Source organism: Equus asinus, chromosome 20 (assembly GCF_041296235.1).
Source record: "Equus asinus isolate D_3611 breed Donkey chromosome 20, EquAss-T2T_v2, whole genome shotgun sequence".
In the NCBI taxonomy this organism is placed as follows: domain Eukaryota; kingdom Metazoa; phylum Chordata; class Mammalia; order Perissodactyla; family Equidae; genus Equus; species Equus asinus.
This window is the reverse complement of record NC_091809.1, coordinates 75519987-75542850: the sequence shown is the minus strand read 5'-3', so window position 1 is coordinate 75542850 and position 22864 is coordinate 75519987. Positions and strand designations below refer to the sequence as shown.

Here is a 22864-nt window from a genome sequence, read left to right as displayed (position 1 = left end):
CAGCTGCCAGAGACTTAGCTGAGGACTTTGTAACTGTCTCCATGAGACACTTTGTGTTTAAACTGGAAGCAAGTCTCAATGAGATGTTCAGAGTAAGACCCTAATATGCCCTCGTGATAGAGAAGAGCAAATTACTGTTTTTTACGAATTTTTGGAAACTGGAAAACAGACAGGAGGGAAGTGGAGACCACTGGTGGTACATTTAATGTTCTAAATTTTGTATTTAGTGCCTGCATTTGATGATTATTAAGGATAATTAGGTTCTTAGAGCCATCCTTTGAATATTAGTGCTAAGAAAGGGTCTGGAATTCATGGTGTTCATAAATAGAAAGTGTGTAGCACATGTTGCCACTCCCCCATTCCATACCCTTGACAGGCATCACAAATTGATCATTGCCCACATTAGTGCTAAGCCTCAACTTGGCCTGAATACTTCTCAACACAGCTGTCCAGGCAGCTATTACCATTGGTCAGAGTTGGAGTCTTGATTAAAATCTACTTGCCATCTCTGTTCTAACCCAAGCTACTCATTTTACATAGGAGAGACCTGAGGTTCAAAGACATTGATTAATTTCTTCAAGGTCACGTAGTGAATTAGTGGTTCAGTGTCTTGCTAGGACGTGCAGAGGATTAAATCAGTTAATACACATTGATTTCTTAAAATTAGGCTTAGTACATTGTTAAGGCTATATAAAGGTTGCTTCTTATGTTAATTTGATAGTATGGAATGGTTGAAATATACTAGATAAAATGTGAAAAGGCTTGGATTACAAACTACAGGGAAGAGTGAAAATGCATAGGATTCAGCATTAAAATGTCTTGGTTGGACTTGCAGTGACACTGTATTAATGAGGTATGTAGACTCTTGGAGCTTCAGCTTCCTCACCTGTAAAATAGAGTATTAATATAAGATATATCTCATAGTTTTGTTGCAGAAATCAAATGAGATAATAGATGTAATGAAAAATTGCTTTGTACAGGCTAAAGAACCAGAGGAGATATAAAGGCAATATTAAGAAGAGTTGAGAAAGGAGAAGAATACGGGTGCCATTTTGACTGATTTCAGCGGGAAAGTCTTGAGCCTCCTCATTTCAGCACCTCAATTTCACTTAGATGATTTCTTTAAGATCTTTGTTTTAAAAATCCTTCCATAACTGATGAGTATCAACGGGTTAGAAGGATAGTTATCAGCTCCCTCATACCCATAATGATATAAAGGGCTTTACTGAGCTTTTAGGAAGACAGGTGTTGAGCTGTAGAGATTTGCAAGGCCTCCATTATACCTACATGGTCTTTACCACCTCCAACTACAAGGACAATTGAAAGGTAAGATACAAAACAATCACAAATACAAGCCTGCACTTTACTACTTTGTTGACAGACAGAAATCTGGAATTACCACATATTAAGATAGTTTTGAGGTGGCATTTTGCATAATTAGACAATGTGCACAGTAATAAACTGCATTTTAGCTAGTGCTTAATATAGTTGGACTTTGAAAAAACAATTATTCTATAATACTTGAGATGGTGCAACAAATGTCTGAGCTATGTACTAGAAATTGAGTCTCGTTTAAATGCATGTGTGTGTATCTCAGGAAACATATGAGGCTTTCAAGCAGGGTTGGCACAATATACAACTCCAGGATGCAGTGTGAATGTGCCCCCTGGAGTTGTGAAACACAGTGACCTGGGCCTTTGTTTCTAACCACTGACCATTTTTTAAGCCATTTTGCCCCCAGAGTGGACATGGAATGGTGTTAAGAGTAAAAAATAACACCTAGACGTCAGTGAAAAGAGGGTCTTTTTTGTATTTGTTTATATTGCTAGTCACAAAACATAAAAGTTAGTCGTGATTACAGCAAAAGCCAAGAATTCAATAGAAAAATGCAGCCTATTTTGATTTCAAAGATGGCACTTTCTGGAAACCATGTCTGTGCAAACCCTCTGTGCCTTTTGTCATGCCACTGCCCTTCCAGAAAGTTTCTTCCTCAAATTATGTAGCAAGTGCCTCATCCTTCCAAAGCTCAGCTCAAAGGCCACTTTCTCTTTGAGTCAGCTCTGAAGCCCCATTATTCTTGGGCCAGACTTTTATCCTAGAAACTGCCAGGCTTTGTGCATTTGTTATTTATTGATCTCTCTCTCCCACTATATGTATGCTGAGTTCCACAGCTGGTTGAGATTCATATTGGGTCTCATGGTGCCTATGAGGAGAGCATGACGTGTAATAGGAGCCAGGTGAATAAATAAATATTCTCTAATTCCTCATATTTCCATCTTGGAGAAAGAAATATCATTTTTTCCTCTAAGCTGTGACAAAGATTCTCACTCTAGTTCATTTATAAAGAAACCAGTCTGAATGGTGACCTTCTAGAAGCTCACCTGAGACCCAAACCAATACAGATTATTAGACTCCATATTTGCTCTAGTAATATTATAGAGACCAGTTCCATCTACTGTCTTCTCAGAGATAATTCAAGCTGCTGGCAAGTGCTTCCTTTATTCACTCAATAAACATTTATGTGCGCTGACTATTTGAGAGTGAAAAGAATTATTGATGTCATCTTGGAGTAGCATTACCAAAACTTGTCAAGCAGCTGAAAGTCTTGTCCTAGTTTTTATAACAATCATTCTAGGAAGAACATTCCCACCTCTGAAAGAGAAAAGAGAGAGGTCTCTAAAATATTCTAAAAAAGATTTCCAAAGGAAAAAGTAATTCTTATTTATACTTTCCATAAAAGGGATTGAAAGAACAAGGTATGATGTGCTCCCTTTCTATACCTGTGTCTCCAGGATGGAAGTATAACACTTAAAAATTGAAAACCGAACATCAAAGAAACGAGGGCCATTGGTCTCCATGAAACCCAACAAAGAAGTTATACTTTTCCTTATACTAATGAGGGGTACCTCAGGTATCAGAAGACAATCTTTGGTCACTTCTCAGCTTGCTTTCTTGCTTTAAAACAAAATGAAGAGAGAGGGGAGGCAAATGTTTTCCCAAGTTGGACTAATCATAAAATTATGAGTAGGAAAAATGTAAAATGTTAAGGATCATGTTGAGAACAAGAACCCTTTAATTTCTTTCATCATAAGACTTGTCATTCTGTTGGGGAAGAAATTAGGTGGTTCAATATTATTTCATTAGTCAAGGATATCTCATGGGAATTTTTTCTCATTTCATTCTGTGGTATGTTTCATCTCCCTCCCCTGGCCTCTACCTCCATGTGCCGTCTTTCTTCTTTTGTGCGTTTTTCTACTTTCCACCAATCTGATTCTCCAAAGCCTTTCTCAAGATCCAAACTGAATTTGTCATACTCCAAGAACACTATTTGGCACTCCACCTCAAAAAGGCATGGTTTTGTAAAGTACCATGCTATATAATGCGAAAACAAAAAGTATTCTAGTTTTCACTTAATACAATATTGAAGGAAAAAAAAAAACCCTGAACCAATTTCTGTCTTGGTATCTGTGGATCATAAGTATCGGCCCTGCAGATTTCTAATATCCCTGGCAATTGCTTTTTGAGTAACCCATTTCACTAAGGAGCGTAAATAAATATTATAGAAATTGTAAGGATCCCAGTAATAATATCTACCTATGTTAGCCACCAAAAGCCAGTAAGTAAGTGGTAAGGAACCACAAGAACGGATCAAAAGGATGTGCTTGGTGTTTGGTGAATATTTTTATAACTAAGCAAATGGCTTGAGGTGACCAAACAAAGACCAGAGGTAATTTTTAAGTAATTACCTACCTTTTCAGTTAAGCTTTCTGATCCAAGATTTGTTCACTTTAAAAAAAACCGGAGTTCCTTCAACATTAGAGAATGAAACTTTTTCATCCCTTCCCAACCATCAAAAATATGAAGCTGGATATATCATCATATCTATCTTAAAATAGTAATCAAGGAGAGAAGAGATAGAAAAGGTCCATGCTCAATTTAAAGGGAACACTGTAATTTATAAATATTTTTCTTGTAAACGGGAGCCAGGAACAGAAATGAACAGGCAAAATGAGAAGGAAAATAAAACCATGACTTTTCAGCCCTCCTGTAGGGAGTCTAAACTATTTTGGGGGGCGGAATGTCAAAATCCACCAGGGTGAACTTTTCCTGCACCTTCTCTGGGAGAATTGCATCATCAGGCCACAGCCATCTGAGATTGGAATTGTTGATTAGCAAGACTACCACTGATGGCACCAATCACATGAGTCCACCAATGGCCCTAGTATCTTTTGTATCTTTCCACATCAAATGGTGATTTCATTTCAAGCCATTTGCTTTGGATGAGGATGACAAAGAATTGAAATTGAAAAACAGCAAGTGAAAAACAACAGCAAAAATCTGAAATGACCACCACAGGCAATGGGGCAATTGCAAAGAAAAGAACCGCAAACCAAAGCAATCACTTACGGTAGCTACTTTCGCTATCGCTGGCATTAGAAGAAACATGTTCTGCAAGAACAGCACAGCAAATTAAAGAGATACCAAGCACTGGAGAGCAGCCAGAACTTAAAGGAATACATTCATGCAAGGCTACTAGAAACGTGAGCAGAAGGCAAGTCAAAGGCCGCAAGGAGACTGCATTAAGAAAACTCAGATAAGATAAAGAAGATGAAAACTTTATCTCCATTTTACAGGAAACTGCTACTTGATTGCTGTATTTTCTTTTTAGCAAACAGGAAAGTGTCTTTAGTTACAAAATGTATAATGTCAACCTAAGTATTTTTCTTTTTATAAGTACTTTGACCCATTCGTATAGGTCTGATTTTCCAGATCTGTGTTATGAAGGTCAAGATGTCTCAGCTGGATGTTTCTTGACTGTAAATTCAGGACCTTCTAGTGTGTAGACAGCGTTTTCTTGCAGGCTTTTGTTTCTCTCTTTTAGCCTTTAGGCGTTTTGCAGGAATATTTCAAATTGCCCGTTGATGCTTGGAATCCCTTGCCTTTTATTTCTATTTAAATACTCCCTGAACCTATTCTTGGGGATGGAAATGGATTGTTGAAGGTCTTTCCTGCTTCAGAACGAGTAGAAAATCTTTGAGGAAGAAATGAGTCATTGAAAAATGTTTCATGCATCAGTTCAATATTTCCTGTTTTTATTTTAAGATCCTTCCTTGGATAGCTGTTGGGTTCCAGTGGAGGAACAGGCAGGAGGTAAATGGTCTGATACCAACACAGGTCCTGGCACAAAGTGTGTTTTTAATTCATGTTGAATGACTTGCTAGTACAGTGATATTTCAAACTGTTCTTTTCATAAAAATACAGTTTAGCTAACACAACAGGGATGTATTGGTTATGTGCCAGAATTAGAGCTTTTAGTTCCAAAATCATTTCTTTTCATCTGTACTATTTATTAAGTTATAGAAAATAAATTCCTCAACTTACCAACTTCTTAGTATATCAGGTTAATTAAATGAAGAATACGCGACTGCTTGATGTCTGAAGCTCATTAGCAATAACTTCAACTTTTTAAAAAGTGACATCTGTTGCACATTTTTAGGAAAAGGAAAAGAATATATAACATCATTCTTTAACAGTAAAAAAGTGCTTTAAAATGTATTTTATATTATAGATTCTTGCCAATTGGATGGATCAATTTTCTTTTTTTAGCTTTATTGAGGCATAACTGACAAATAAAATGGTAATATATTTAAAGTGTACAATGTGATAATTTCCTACATGTATACATTGTGAAAGGATTCCCACAATCAAGTTAATTAACACATTCTGGATGGATTAGTCTTAGAGCATGAAACTAATGAAAACAAAAGCATGAGTTCAGTTCACACGAAGCATTCCTCTTTGTGTTGGTGTATAACCAGAATTACATTGCTGATTTAGGCACACATTTTATAAGTGCAAAGGGGCACTAGGGAAAGAAGTGTGGATGAATCAGTGCAAATTTGTTTTCTGTTACTGAAAAGAAAGTCAAGCTACACATCAATAATAGCGTATCTTCATGTACGTGATTACCTTAAGTATCTTGATTTGGAGATGACAGGGTTTTTTGTTTTTGATTTTTACTTTTAAAATAATTTAGAGTGAAGCTACCATGCAGTGTTTTATTTAACAATCGATCTCTCTTGGCATCAGGATATAGTATAACAGAATTTTTCAATTTTGTAGATAAAGAGAAACTGAAAATATGTTCTAGCTAAAGTCCAAACTATGACTAACAATAGCATTAGTAGGCAAATAACTTTACCTAGTGAAATCTGTTCACTTTTTAAAGAGTAAACAAACATGTGCACATTCTGGATTTAAAAGGGCATCACTGATATTTTTGACACTCCAGCAGCAACTGCTTTTTAGTCATGTTCATTTATTACCAATATATTAAAATGCTTCTTTCTCCTCCCTCCCCAACTGAAAATTTAGAAACTCTCTTGTGGTACCTGATGCTATCCAGATAATGTTGAAATCAATATTTGAACTTCAACGACTAATTCAAGAAAAATTTCATGACATATTCCATATAGAGTCTCAAAGATAAAGTTTTCATCTTTAAGGAGAAAAATAGTTACTCTTGGTCAGATTTTGTTTTCTGTATATACATATCTAAAGGAAAAGTCGAAATTAACAATTTGAAGGATGAAGGGTATCACTACGCAGGGTTACGTAAACAGCTCTTGAAAACAAAGTCCAGCTCAATGTTATTTTGTTTTATACAAATGAAATGAACAGCTTCTAAAAATGTTGCCCATAGCTGTTAAATTAAAACAAAACAAACCAAAAAAGTGAACATGTGATACAGTTGTGAAAGACACAAAAATCTGTTTTTATTTCATTGGTGCCTACACAATGGAGTTAGTATTGAAAAAAAATCATAGTACACTACATTAATACAGAGGATTATTAGTTTTTATTGCTCAGTGCAATGAGACAGACTAAAGGCATTAATAACTAGAAAATTTAAAAGTTTAATATATTTTATTTTCCACTCTATACTAGAAAATGAAGACCTGATTATGTAACGCAGCTAATAAATCACTGATAGGAAAACATATTAATACATATCTAAAATTTTATCATACAAACGTTTCAAGCAGGATCACTGCAAGTCAGAAAAAAAATCAATCAAAGTTAATAACAAAGAAGTATTCATGGAAGATCAAATAGCTTAATATTTACTTTTTGAGAATGCATGTTTCCTTTAACTATAAAAATAGCTCCTTTATTAATAGCAAAGAACAACCCAATTATGGAATTTGGCAAGTTCATTAAATACGTCTAGGTGAAAAGGCAGAAGAAAGAACATAAAGTACATTTCTGCTTTCCTGTTCTAGAACATTTCGCTCACCCTTTCTTTCAACATGGCTCCTTGCTCTCTGGGAGGTATTAGGCGGCAGAGCAAGTGATGCCACGATTGGCATCAAGACCATGTTGGTCATTTCACACGGTCAGAAAGGGAAGGTGTGAACTGCAACAGAAGTTACAGCGCCTGACACGCTTTGCTTTTAAATGCTGACATGCAGAACAAAACGGTTGAAAATTACTTTGTAGGAGCATTCACAGCTAGGTAACAAATAAAACTCGTATCTTGTGCATGCTAGGAGTGAAAGACCCTCAAGAAAAGGAACAAAAGCCAAACTCAAAAGGAAAGGAAAAGAAAAGAAAAGTTACAGTGACCATTCCTGGGAACTTACTCAGAGTCTTTGTTCCATAACCGTCGTCACCTAATCCGGGGATGTCCTGCATGGAAGTCCCCAGAGAGAGCAATGAGAGAGGAAGAACAGCCACGGAAGAGGAAGGAAGAAGTCAGTGGAGTTGAAATGGATACTACCATGACAGACCGTGTTGCCTAAGCAATCTGGATCCCACTCTCTCTTCTTTTGAAGAAACTTTCACCCCAAACTCCCTGGGCTGAGACTCAAGGATTTGCAAAACAATTCGAAAAGTTTAAGCAGAAGATCGTTACAAAAAAGAGAAAGATTCACTGAATGCCATTTTTGCCCATTGTTAATGTTGCCACAGAAATGTCACTTAGGGCAATGATCTGCTCCAAGTTTCCGGACAAATTCTTAGATTTAGTGTACACCAACACAAGCTCGCTGCTCAGTAAGTAAGTGTTTAATATTGGGAGGGAAAGAGTGAACAAATGCTAGTAATCAATGTAGGCAAGTTAATCGCTCCCAATCGGTTAGCATTCCAAAAAATATATGTGGCAATGGAATCCAATATTTCTGTCCAGAAAAGAATTTGTCTCAAGCCCTAGAGAGTTCCATGATAGAAAAGGCAAACCAGACACAGTGCTGGTCACAGATAAACACTGTTTGGAAGCCAAGTCCCAGCTTCCTCAATTCCCTCTCCAATGCATTTTGCAAAGAGCCACATCAAGGGAAGGATCCAGACTGCAGCCAAACACTGGTCACAGTAGTAAGCCCTGACCTGCCTGCCTGCCGTGTTTGTTTGCCTAGGCGTGTGGCGTGGGGGGAGCCTACATCATGCGTGTTGCCCGTGAAGGATTTTTTTCTCTTGTGTTGCATGTGACATTTTCTTCGAGAATCTACTTACGTTCAGGATCACTGGTTTCCTGCTCACTCTGCTCCTTGTTCTTGTAGAATGGGAATTTTCGTGAAAAGATGAAGCTCTTTTTACGCTTGTCATTGAATGACTGTGAAGGAGAAAAGGCATGGGGCAAAAACAGGGGACGTCTAATTGTTGTCACACTCATGCTGACAAAACAACTAGTTTGTAAAAGCAGAGAGAGCTGTAGTGACGCAAGTGGATAGTCTAAAGAGGTGCCAGAGGGTCCCTAAAGGTGGATTTTATTTTCAAGGAGTGTAAATTCTGAATGATGACACCTTGGAAAAATTGTCTCCTGATTAAAAGACTGGTTGCAGATAAATGGTGATGGAGGAAAAGAGTATTAAATTGGAAGACCCAGAGGCTTTGTCTGGCTCTAAAACTTGCTAGTCCATCACCTTAGGCAGGTAACTGAATCTCTCTGAACCTCAGTATCTTCTTTATCTGCATAACGATGATAGCAGCTCTTAGGTTGTGAGACTCATATAAAGCAGTATAAACATAGAGTGTTATACAGACGTCATCTTTATCATCGTCATTGTCATCAGGTAGAAAAGACTTTACTAGGACACTAGACACATTGGTGTCTACTTATCTTTTTAAATAACTTGAATTTGAGTTACTTCAGCTTTAGTTAAAACCACACAGAGAAATGTGTAGATTTATGGTATATGATAATTATAGTTTCACACACAGATATATGATTATTATGGTTTAATATTTTCATTCAAAAGAGATTTTAAAGCTAGTGGAGCCCCAAGCCCTCATTTATAGACAAGGGGCCAGAGGCCCAGAGAGGTTGAGTCCCTTGTCAATGTCACAGAGTTAGCTGGTGACAGTCAGGACACCAAAACAGATTTAACCAGAATCTGTTAAAATTCTTGCCAAGGAGGTATTAACTTGATATTCACTCAAGCAAGGGAGATATAATGGTCACTTATCTATATTCTGATATGAGAAAAAATAACGGAAGATGGACAGTTCTTAAAAATGTAAACCACTCTGTTAGCTTAAAGGAGGCTTAATTTAAAATAATACAGATACACATAATATAATACATATATTAGAACTTATTCATTCAAGTGAATATCAGATGCTTGTCTAGAAGACTCCTCAAGAAAATTTCATTTATTCCCACTGTTGCTGTTACGTAAATGCTCTCTGGAACTCTTCTTTGGGAAATACGTTCACAGTTATTTTATAAGCTATAAGCCATGCAAGTCTTAGTAATTTCATATTCATGTATCATTTAAAAAATATATTTCATCAACTTGATTATCATCCTTAATTTGACTGATTTGGGTCTGAGGGTCATTCTCCAAGGAACAAGATTTTTTACCACATAGGTATTAAAATGAGCGTGCCAAAGACTGAAAGTAATTTGACAAGGGTATTCTAAAAGAGTACTGGAAATGGCAGCTGGTAAGAAGAAATGTGGAGCCAGCAGGGTGACTACTTAGAGGAAAAGCACTTGTTTGATGTACATATTTTTGCCCACTGGTGGGAGTCAGTTATGTGCCCTTGTGGATTTGAAGCTTGACGAAATGGTATAAATAACTTATTTTCTTTGTACACTCATGCACTCCTATATCAAACAGCCATTTTGGTAGTCATGTTTATTTAGGAAATAAAGTACTAAAATGTTGGTGCTGTCAATCATGACTTTTTTAGTTACTAGGAACTTCCACCAAAGTCAGTGGGGCTTAATTTTATGTACCATTAAGAAGGCTTTAAGAAAAACAATAAATCAAATATTTAATGTTTTGAAATTAGTGGACACGTTTTATACTTCATATTCAAGGTCTAGAAACACATTCTCAGGGGAAAAAATGAAGAATCACTTCAGAATTTATTACTTTACTGACAGCACTTATGTTTAATATAGTTTTATCAGAATTTCTATTTGAGATTGGTATCCAAAAGACAAGGCTGGAAATTCTGCCCAAATTTTCCCAGTTAAAAAATAGTCAGTCCTTAAAAGAACATTAAATATTCTTGCATCACTCCAGTTTCATGCCACTTTTACATTTCAAGCATATTTAAACTTCAGTAACTGAAAATAAAACAAAAAAAATCATGTAAGAAGTAATGACACGTGATATTTCAAGATATGTTAGACATTTAATTTCAACATTACAAATGACTTGTCATGCAAAAAAAAATTTACAAATTTTCATGCAAACACAAAACAATGCCAAGAGGAGTAAAGCTGGGGGTTAAAATGTAGACACAAATGGACAATGTGGAAGCCTTGGAGGGCCAAAGTGGGGCCACATGCAAACCACTCATTTAAATTGTCTCACAGGGTCAAAGGAAAATGAAAATGTGTTGTCTGTGATTAATTCTTTTGTCTTTTAAAAGAAAGAGCTATAATGTGTTAACGTTTCCCAAGTATGAAAATGTTGTGTATCATGAGTCATCTGATTGGGATATAATAATATTTAGCACCACGCTTTTTAAAAGAATAGAAAATACATAATAATTCTTCAAAAATAAAATTATCTAATCTATCAGTCCTATTTTCCAAAGCCATTTCGTGCTGGAATTAAAGAGAAAGTAGTATAATCATCCATGGTTACAATGACTTACATTTATGGACACAAAACCAAATCACAACTTCAATTCACATAGATTTAAAAGGCACACATTTAGGGTCTTAGTTAGACATTTCAACTATAAGAGGTTATATATGGTTTACAATGATCTAACGCTAGTCTTTATTTTTTATTAGACATGTAGCATACCATTATATAAGCTTTTTTATTGCTGTTAATTTTTTCTTTTAATTTCGAAATGGAAAATCTGTTACATGAGTGTTAGGTGAGAATAATAAATTAGCACTTTTACTATTTATAGAACACAAGGCACTAACGCAAGTGAAGGCTGGTTTATAGCTCTATTAATCATCATTGATCAATGTTATTTTTTCTCTAAATTACACTATCTTAAATTCCGATCCATCACTTTCATGGCAGGAAACTTCTGTGAATAGAGACTTTGAAAATACGAACCATATGTGACAAGGGGCAAGTTGGCAAATTTAAGAATTCCATTTTGGGATTTGACCTGAATTATTGAGTTCTTATGAACAAAAGAGACACAACAACAATTAACATTTACTGAGCACTAATTATGTGTCAGGCTTGGTTCTAAAAGCTCTCTGTGTGCTAATCTCCACACTAATGATGAGGTTGGTACCATCGTTATTGCCATATTACAGATGAGGAAACTGAAGTTTACAAATCTTCTATTACTTGCCCAGAGTCACAAGGTGGTGAGCAATAAAGTCAGGATTTGGATTTGCAAATATTCCTGGTTACAATTATAGCTATTCTTACGAGCAAGAAAAGTTTCTACAACCCAAGCCTATTTCAAATTTATGTTTAAAATTATTAGCATTTGACTCTCATGATACCATAATCTGTCATCATTCCCACAGTTTCTCTGCTTGGCAATTATTTATTTAAGGTATTAGATGCTATTGGCTTCAACAATATTTTTGGGGGTTAGCCTGCTACAATTTTTTTGATAGCCATTTATGTTTTTGAGGGCTCTATTCGATGGTTCTTGTTGTTATAATAATGCAAGAAGAAATAAAATATAAAGAATTTCAGTGGACATGTTATGAATGGCAATTAAAAAGCAATTAATTGCCCACAACAGGCAAATTTGTAGAGACAAAGTAGATTAGTGGTTGGTTAGGGCTGGAGGTAGGGGATACAGAGAGTGGGAAGTGATAGCTAATGGGTATGGTATTAGTTTTACGGGAGATGAAAATGTTCTAAAATTAGATTGTGATGATTGCATAACCCTATGAATACACTAAAAAACACTGAATTGTACACTTGAAGTGGGTGAATTGTATACTATGTGAATTATATCTCAATAAAGCCATTAACAAAGAAAAGTAACCCCTCCCCAATCCCCGCACCATGGGATGAGAAGAAACAACCACAGCATGTTTTTGTTTTCATTTGGTATAAATTTTTTATCTTTAATCGAATGAGAGGAAACCACCCTTCCCAACCCTTGCAATCAATCAGATAAACATTCCTTGTTTATCTGATTCTGTTGTGTCTCTGTTAAATGAATACCTTTCATGTTGTGACAGACATTAGAACACCCATACCAGGAATCAGTATATTATCACTGTCACTCAGAAGTCTCTAAGTTGTTAGGTCAAATGGCATGAAATTGCCCAGCCCGACCCCAAGATGTAATGGCAATGGTGAACTGGCTTAAGATGAAATACACACTTTATGAAGAAATAAAGAAAACAAAACAAGAAACTCAAATTGCTCCTTCTTCCACTCTAATCCCATGTTTTCAAAGACACTTGAGTGAATCTTGATGTATTTTTATCCTTTCATCCAGAAAACTTTAAAACATGTTTTAGTTTTTCTTCTCATCTTCCTGTTCTAATTTTTCAAGCTTCAAATGTTTCATAGTTCTAAAATGTCACCCTCGTGATATGAAAGTTCTCTGAGCAGAATTTAGATTTAACTTTATACTGAGCTCAGATACACCTTTTTTGGGTGGCTTCCTTATCTTTTATAATGCTTCTTTCCTCTTAAGTAATTCTTGTCTCCCCTCATCTAAAATAATTGTGTTCCCTTTGGGAAGTTGTTACTGTAAATTTGGGCCACCACTTTGTATTATGCATATCTTGTTTTCATATAGAAAAGAAGAGAATTTTGAAAGAAGAGAGGTTTAAAACAAGTAATAATGTGACAGAGGTTGTTAAAGGAAAGACAAGAGTTGGCTTGAGATATATCTGTTCCCAGAAATGTGTCTGTATGAATGTGTGTATACATATATGTGTCTGTAACATCGTCCAATTCAAAAAGGATTTCTTTTGCAATCCTAAGGAATTAATGGATCTAGGTATTGAGCATCAACAGCTGGCAACATCATATACACACAAAAGACAGTCAGATGATATGTGCCTGCTGATGGGAAAACAAAATATTACTACAATGTAGTTCTGTAAACCTCTACTCACAAAAGAAAAGAAAAGAAAGGAAAAGAAAAGAAAACCCTCCTCTCTCCAATGAATCTGAATCTAATCAAACCTTTAGGTCCAACTATCAGTTTACAGAGATAGAGGATAGAGAAACACAATAAATTATACTATAAGGGAAATCTGGAGCAAATTCCATGAGACAAGTGACCTGGATTCTTTGATATAAAAATTGAAAGAAGGGGCTGGCCCGGTGATGTAGCTGTTAAGTTTGTGCCCTCCACTTCAGTGGCCTGGGGTTCACAGGTTCGGATCCTGGGCACGGACCTACACACCACTCATCGAGCTGTGCTGTGGCAGTATCCCACATACAAAATAGAGGACAATTGGTATGGATGTCAGCTCAGCGACAATTTTCCTCACCAAAAAAAAAAAAAAAAAAAAAAGAAAGAAAGAAAGAAAAAGAAAACAAACAAAAAATGAGGCAAAACATAGATCAGAAGAGACTTAAGATGGATCAACAAATTGCAATAGACTTCATTCCTGGTTCAAACAAACAAACTGTAAAACAAACAAAAAAAGCAACAAAAAAGAATTTATGATATTTATGAGCCAATTTGAGAACTGAAAAAGACTGGATATTTGTTAATACAGTAATTGTTAGTTTTTATGTGTGATAGTGGCATTGTGATCATGTCATATTGAAATATTTACAGTTTAAATAATTTGACACATTGAATTTGCTTCAAAAAATATGGTAGGAACACAGTACTCTGACTATCTACCTCTAGAATATATTCTAAAGATAGAATTGTAAAGAAATCTTGAACTTCACTTAATAGGTTTATTATTAGTTGAATTCTGAAAACATTTGCTGTGTAAGTAATGAACAAATGAGTAAATACATGGATGTTGCTTGAAAACAGGTTGTCATTGTGAAAGAAGGATGAGGTAGAAATGTAGAATGGAGGAAAGAGAGGAAGAATTTTATGATGGTGAATAGTAGTTGGAGGCATCTGATATAAACTTATGATTTCCTTAAAAAGTTTATTTCCTCTCTCTGTCTATTAAAGGAGCCTAAATGTAATGATACTCTAGGGGCAAAAAGCACACCTGGTGCTCAGATTTTGTCTTCTAAGTACCATTTTCCACAAAAAGGAACTAGTATTTTGTTTGAGGACGTGACCAATCCCATGAACAGGGAAAGTATAAGGTGAGTCTGAAACATTTTGTTGGACTGGAAAGTAAGAAGTACCAAACACAAACACGAAAACAATACAAAATTAAAGAACCCTAAAACTAACGATGGCATGTTAAAAGGACACTGAAGCCAGTTTAAAAGGGATCACACCAGCCAAAACTAGACAATTTGAACATGAAAATGAATAATGATGGTTATGGAGTATAAGACATCGAATTAAAAAAGAAATTCATGAGTCCAAAAATATCTAAATTAAGAAATTAAAAATGGGAAGAAGAGAAAGCTCTTCAATACAGTAGAATACCAATTAATAACTATAGAAGGAATGATAAAGTCAGGAAACCACCATTTTTCAACTACCATGATAATAATTAATTCAGGCAAGAATCATCAATGGTTGCTAAACTATTGATTGAAAGTTTGTTGGGGAACAGAACACTTATCTTCTCACAGATTATTTAATTATGAAAAAGGTGGGTAAATATGCGTTTATAGTGGAGTAATCTGGCAGATACCGCCTTAACAAGTGATCAAACTTAGCATTGCCAAATAGTGGGATAACCTTACACCATGTGCCTCCTGATGGAAAGTGTTGAGAAGTAAACAATATCACTTATGTAGTATTTCTGCCAAAAATGTATTAGCTGAAACTAACCATGAAGAAATAATTAGGCAAACTAAAATTGAGATATCCTCTTAAAATATCTCAATGTCATGAAAAACATAAAAAGCTAAAGAACCATTCTAGATTCTAGATTAATCTAAAAGAGATTAAGAAAATAGGACAAACGAAATGCAATGTGTGAATTGCATTCATGTATGGATTGAATTCTGGATCAGAACAAAAAAAAGTCATAATTTCTACAACTTCCTCTCAAAATAGTTCAGGGGATATATATATAAAAATCTATATTCTCATATACATATCTCATAGATATTCTCATATCTCATATATTTAAAAATATATGAAACAAAATTTTAAGTAATTGTTGAAGTTGGGTGGTAGGTACAAGTTCATAATTCTATTTCTTCTAAATTTTTATATGTTTGAAATTTTTCATAATAACGAACTTTGACTTGTAACTTATACCATACACCAAAATTATCTACAGATAGTTGCAGACCTAAATGTAAAAGCTCAAACTATAAGATTTCTAGAAGAAAATATAAAATATATTTGTAATCTGAGGTAGGCAAAGATTTCTTGGATAGAACATAAAAGCACAAATGATAAATAAAACAACTGGTAAATTATATTTCATCAAAGTTAAAAACTTTTGCTCTTCCAAAGAGGCCATCAAGAAAATGAAAAGGCAAGGTACAAAATCAGAAACAATATTTACAGCATAAATATCTAACAAAGGATTTTTATTCTGAATATTTAAGAACTCCTACAATTGAACAATAAAAAGAAAAATGATCCAATAAAAAGTAGGCAAAAGACTTGATTGTACACAACTTAAGATATACAAATGGCCAATAAACATATGAGAAACATCATTAGTTATCAGAGAAATGGAAATTTAAGCCAAAACTAGATACACTTCATACCCACTAGAGTGGCTAAAAAAGACTAACAATATTAGGTGTTGGTAAGAATGTGAAGCAAGTGGAACTCTCATATAAATTGTTGGCGGGAATGCAAAATGGTACAGCCACTTTGAAAAATAGTTTGGCAGTATCTTATAAAGTTAATCCTATAGCTAACTTATGATCCAGAAATTCATCCCTAGATATTTACTCAAGAGAAAAACATATGTTCACAAAAAGTGTCTACAAGAATGTTCATAATTACCCTAAACTAGAAATAACCTAATGTCCATCAGCAGGTAAATTGATAAACTATGGTATATTGATACAGTGGAAAGCTACTCAGCAATAAAAAGGACTGAATTACTGATACAAGCAACAACATGGATGAATCTTAAAAGCATTATGCTGAGTGAGAGAAGGCAGACACAGAAGAATATTTATACATGATTCCAATCATAAGAAGTTCTAAAACAGGCAAAACTAAGCTATGGTGGTAGCAATCAAATCAGTGGTTGAGGAGTTAAGAACTATGTCCTATCCATCTTTATCATGGTTAGATCCATGACACCTCCCCCAAATATATTTCCAGCCTAGGCTACTCTCCTAAAGATAGATCTTCTATATCTTGACTTGGGTGGTGGTTATAAAAACCTTTCCCCTTTGTTCAACTTGTGAACACTGATACATCATAAAGGTTATGCTCAGGTGTTCTACCCAAAGCTGTCACAGTGAATGCCACTCATTTTTATATATTTCTTTCCTACTGCATTATGATCTCAGAGCAGGTACCACATCACTTTCCTTTCTGTATCTGCAGGATCTAGAGCATGCTAGGTACTCAATAAATATTCATCAAATGAATGCATGAACCAAAGTGTTGAGTGATGATTCCCACTGGGACTATGGGGACAAAGTTTTGGCAAAAAAAGAAGGAGGAGCAGGAGGAGGAGGAGAAACAATGAATATCTGGAGAAAAGCAGACGAAGTAATGGAAGAATAAGAACCATATGAGTAATATGTATTTTTTTATTGCATTTCTCCACAGTTATTATCACTCAGAATTTTTCTCATTAATTTCATCTTATAATTCTGCTTTATCAATGATCTGCTTTAGTTTTAGTTGCTGTTTATTACTAGTAATAAAAATGTGGTGGCTCAGCTATTTGCTTGTATGCATTTCTGCATAGTACCACGTTTTCAGCTCTATGGTCCATAATTATCCAATTAGTCAATGGAAAAGTTTAAAAGATTTTAGTAGTATTCACAATAAAATCTACCATTTAGTTTTCCTGTTCTGACTTTTTTCCCTTTTATTCCTTTTCCTGACTAAAAAGTTTAGTTTGTTAAAAATGCTTTTTTTACTAATAAATGAAGCATGCCTCTTTTAGGAAAAATTTGAAGGAAATTGACAAAAAAAGTTACTTGTCATCCTAATTCTGAGAAACAAATCACCTTTAGTATTACTGTTTCTTTGCTTTAAAAAATTTTTATTCTGTTTAAATTTGGTTGTGTTATATGGTCTATAGAAGTTAAAATTCTGATTTGTTTTTATTTACTATTATAACATATAGTAAAGTGTTATGGGAAAGGGCTTTGAAATTTAGCTGTATGATTTTAGGAACGTTGTTTACTCTCTGAGCCTCAGTTGTGAGTATTTAAATGTGATAATGTATAAAAACTCTTATCATAATGCCTGGCACTTAGTAAAATTCAATAAACAGGAGCCAATTATTTTAATGGTAACAGAAACACATTCTGACATCATTAGAGGGTCTTTGGAAGCCTCAGCTTTAATGAATGCATAACACTGGAATGAAATTAAAAATTAATAACAAAAAGAAATTTGGGAAATCCCCAAGTATGTGGAAATTTATAAAAATACTCTCCAAACTAACCAAAGGCTCAGAGAAGAAATGATATGAGAAATCGAAAATACTTTTTAGATAAGTGAGAATAAAGACACAAGGTACCAAAACTTATGGGATGCAGCTAAAGCAGTGTTACAGGGAAACTGATAGCTGTAAATGATTATATTAAAAAAGATCTCAAATCAATACTCTAATATTCCACCTTAGGAAAGTGGAAAAAGAAGATCAAACTAAACCTAAAGCAATCAGCAAAAGGTAATAATAAAGATTAGAGCAAAAATTAATGAACTAGAGAATAGAAAAATGATAAAGAAAAATGAACAAAACCAAAAGTTTGTTCTTTGAAAAGATTAACAAAATTGACAAACCATTAGCTAGACTGTCCAAGAAAAAAATAGAGAAGTCTCATTACTAAAATTAGGAATGAAAGAGGAGATATTACTATTGAATTTACAGAAGTGAAAAGAATTATAAGAGAATACTATGAAAAATTGTATACCAATAAATTAGATAACTTAGATGAAGTGGAAAAAATTTCTAGAAAAACACAAACTACCAAAACTGACTCAATAACAAATAGAACTCTGAACAGACCCACAATAAATAAAGAGATTGAATTAGCAATTTAAATAATTATCACAAAGAAAAGCCCAGGCCCAGATGGCTTCACTGGTAGACTCCACCAAAAATTTTTTATAAACCAACCAAACAAAAACCCAAAAAACCAATTCTTCACAAACTTATCCAAGAGATAGAAGAGGGAACACTTTCAAACTCATTCCAGGAGGTCATCGTTACCCAGATACCAATACTAGAAAAGACTTCACAAGAAAAGAAGACCAATATATTTTGTAAACATAATGACAACTTAATATTTCATCAATTGAATTTACCACAGTTGGCTTAAACATTCCTATATTATGGGACACTTCTGTAGTTTTCCATTCTTAAGTACTCTACATTGCAATGAATATAACACTTTTTGTATTTCAAATTATTTCCTTGGGATAGATTTATAGAAGTTGAATTATTGAGTTAAAAATTATGGCTAGCTAAAAAAATTTTGACACGTTGCCAAATTGCTTTCAAAATTATCGGTACTAATTGATGTTTCTACCAGAAACCATTTATTCTTAATTTATAATTGGTCTCAGTGATGAGTCCTCACTGCTTTTTTTCCTTCTAACACCCCCTATAACTCTCTTAATTACCCCATTATAATGTAAGGCTTCTATTAAAAAGCTATATTTTAATCCTGTTAGTCAAGAGCAAGATTTATTTAATCAAGTTATAAGAGAACACTGACACATCCTACAATTGAAAAATTAAGTTCTGATTTTTCACTATCAAATTCTCTTCTTGAAGACTAACTTTTCTAAGAGGGATTATTTGCCACAAAAGTATAAACTTCTTTACATTAAAATACGAGGCTCTGAGACAATAAAAAATTATGAAAATGATGTATTTACAATTCAGGGCATAATATCCAGAAACATATTGAAATAACTGGAGCTTGGAATATTGTAGCAGCCCTACTCTAATCAATGGAAAAGGAAGACTTTGATTTCGGCCATCATCTATTACTGTTGACAAGTGTTCTCTTAATGGCCTGGAGATTCTTTCAAACTTGTTCCTGATTTTTTCTTCTGAGGTCGAGGGAGGAAGGTTATCATTCTGGATGTAGGGCTTAGGCACTAGGTTAGCATGAGTCTATTTGCTAAGATTCAAAATAGTCCAGCCTGGATGTGGACATGGCTTCAAATTGGAAGAATGAAAGTATTGGAGAATCAAACCCCAAAGACAGTGCTGTTGCACTGTGTTGTCTGCTACAACTGAGTTTCTTTCACACTCAGTCCTGCCTTGCAAACTTGAAACTTTTTTGTGTGGCTACTGGCTCATAGTTCGAACTGCTGGAAAAAATTGAAATGGCTTTCTTTGAGTTCATTGTAGCTTGATGGAAGCTTCATGCTATTGTCTGCTAGGGGGTCACTTGTTCATTTATTTATTCACTTTATTTATTAATAAATTTATAATTTATAATTTTTCACTTTATTCATTAATAAATTTATTTATTGAATGGCTACTATGTCCTTCTATGTGCCAAGCCTTCTGCTAAGCCCTTAGCAATTTAGTCTTCATTTAAATAGATATTGACATTTGTAGACTAGTGCTAGAGATGAAAAAATTTGGTAACTCATTCTGACGTGTCATTTTCTTTGCCAATTTGTGCACCATTTTGTGTGGTAGACTCCATAGGAAACTGCCAGTCTATGTGACTCCAATAAATTGCTTCATAATTCTAGAATTCTCCAGCATTTCATCAGTAAGCCACAAAATACTGTAGCTTACACAACAACCCACAGAATCTGAAGACAAAGCAAAACTAAGCAAAGAAAATAAAAACCCTTCATTCTCCACTGTACTCATTTTCAAGATATTCTTAACACTGGGAAGTGTTAGAATTAGTTTTAAATTCTCATGTGTTATACAGACAAATGGGGATCAGAACAGATGGGCGGATCAGAGGGTAGTCCTACTACTAATTTCTTGATTTCTATGTTTCCTTCCTTTCTTCCTCCCTTCCTCCCTCCTTTCCTTCCTTTTTTTTCTCCCTTTCCTTTGATTGCTATTTGCTACAATTCAAAAATTCCTGTCAATGTCTAGAAGGCTAAGCCTGCAAGATATGGCTGTCAGCATACAACTGGCCACAGAAGGAACAGCAGCAGGAGCCAGTGGGAAATACTCTGGGCTCATAAATGGAAGGCCAAACAGCTGATCGGTGTTAGGCAAGAAGAATGGCTTTCAGGAGCCAGAGAAACCAACCAACATCTACAGGGAGCTGAGAATCAGACCGAGGAGAATGAGGAGACCTGGGTTTCCAGTGAGACTTGGGCAAGTCACCTTGCATCTTTAGGCCTATCTCTTCATCTGTAAAACAACGTGCTTAGAGCAGCTGATCTCTAAGATTTCTTTCATCTCTATCATTGTTAAATTCTGAAACCTCAAAGTCAAGTTAAAAAAATTCCTTTTTTCCCCTTTCTATTTTAGCATTCTCTAAATGCATTGATAATTGAGAGCGTTCTTTTATTTGTATGCTTTTTCCCCTCCAAGATCCAGAGTTTGACAAAATACATGATAATATCCTAACCTGAATGAAATCCCGTCTTAATTACCTTTTGTGAACCTTTATTGCACTCCCACCAGGTTAGGCTTCTTCTCTGACACTTCTAGTCCTCTGCATCCTCAGCACCCAGTCATGCAGTTTGGGACTTGTGTTCCTTACCTGCCTCATTGATGTTAGTTTTTTGTTTCACCTTCAGCCTAACTCCATAAGCACCAGGATGGATCTTGTCTGAAAATTTTCTTTTGCACTGCCCACAGTGCCCCAGAACAATTTGCTGTTGTTAGTTCCACAGAGTTGATTCTGACTCCTAGAGACCCTGTGTACAGCAGAGTGGAACCCTGCCCAGTCTTTTTGCACCATCCTTTCACCTTCCAGTGCTTATCAGACAATGCTCCACTGCCATTCCTAGGGTTTTCATGGCCAATTTTTTTCAGAAATGGGTGGCCAGGTCCTTCTTCCTAGTCTGTCTTAGTCCGGAAGCTCTGCTGAAACCTGTCCACTGTGGGTGACCCTGCTGGTATTTGTGGCATAGCTTTCAGCATCACAGCAACATGCAACTGCCACAGTTTGACAACCAACAGACGCGTGGAGTGGTTCCATGACCAGGAAACAAACCCGGAACACAGGGGTGTGAGCACTGCATCTTAACCACTAGACCGCCAGGGCTGGACGCCCAGAACAATGCATGGAGCAAAATCGCTAAGAGGGACTTGGTAATCATAATGGCATTTTATAACTAATATTTGTTAAATGCTTACCCACGTGGCAGGTACTTTTCTAAGTGATTTACATGGATTATTCTGTCCTTTCCATATATCATCAACACCTATTTCATGCCTATAAATTGTGCCCACATTTTACATATAAGGAAACTGAGGTATAAGGCGGTTGAATCACTTGCTCAGGGTTTACAAGACATGAGCTAAGTTTCACACCCAAGCAGTTGGCTTCATAATTGAGCTCTTAACCACTACGCAATACTGCCTTTTCTGTTGACTGCTTACAAAGATTCCAAATATGCATTCCACTCTGCTTTCAGCATATAGCCACAATAATCATTGCTGAGAACTGCTCCAGGCAAATTACTTTCCCTGAAATGTTATACTTTATTTCTGAAACATAATCTCTGTTGCTTTATTCTTTTCAAAAGTTTCAGGCAATGAGATTTCTGTGATGGTTCCCCTAAGGGCTACAGTAGCACTAAGTGCTTTCTATTAGTATCAAGTAATAGGCTCATTTGCAGGAAGCAAGTCACTCCTCAATTTCATTTCTTTATTCCCAGGAATGCCAGTTCTTCTGCAACTTCCTTAAGAGCTCCTCTTCTTTTTGGTAATCCCTCAGGCCAGTCTTCACTGGCTGGTCCTACACGTCTACTCTGGAGGTGATGTAACCCCGTGAGGTCAGCAGGGAAGCTGTAAGCTGATTTACATTTACCTGTTGAGGAAAAGACCCCCACTCAAATCCACATCATTGATTTACACCAACATAAAGTTACAGAATGCTCTATCTTTCCCCTTGTTTCCATTGCCGTCTATCCAAGCACTTGTGAAGTTACTTATCTCTCACGGATCTTCTGAGAGAAGCCTTTCCTAACTACTCCAGACCCATCTACCCTAGGTTGTTGCATCCATTAATTCATGCACCAAATATATACT

At 35.4% G+C, this 22864-nt stretch overlaps 1 protein-coding gene across 39 annotated transcripts in view; it reads right to left on the bottom strand.

Moving 5' to 3' along the window:
- The window catches only part of DLG2 (discs large MAGUK scaffold protein 2), a 1809506-nt gene that overhangs the window by 18530 nt on the left and 1768112 nt on the right, over positions 1–22864 (bottom strand). For 23 of the 39 annotated variants that reach the window (XM_044753763.2, XM_070490530.1, XM_070490528.1 and 20 more), the window contains one exon: positions 8512–8611. In XM_044753763.2, the coding sequence (XP_044609698.1) occupies positions 8512–8611 (100 nt within the window). Of the gene's footprint in view, positions 1–4407; positions 4450–6893; positions 7052–7643; positions 7690–8511; positions 8612–10341; positions 10577–22864 lie in introns of those variants that run through there. The other 16 variants (XM_044753764.2, XM_044753765.2, XM_070490537.1 and 13 more) reach the window with 5 other exon arrangements.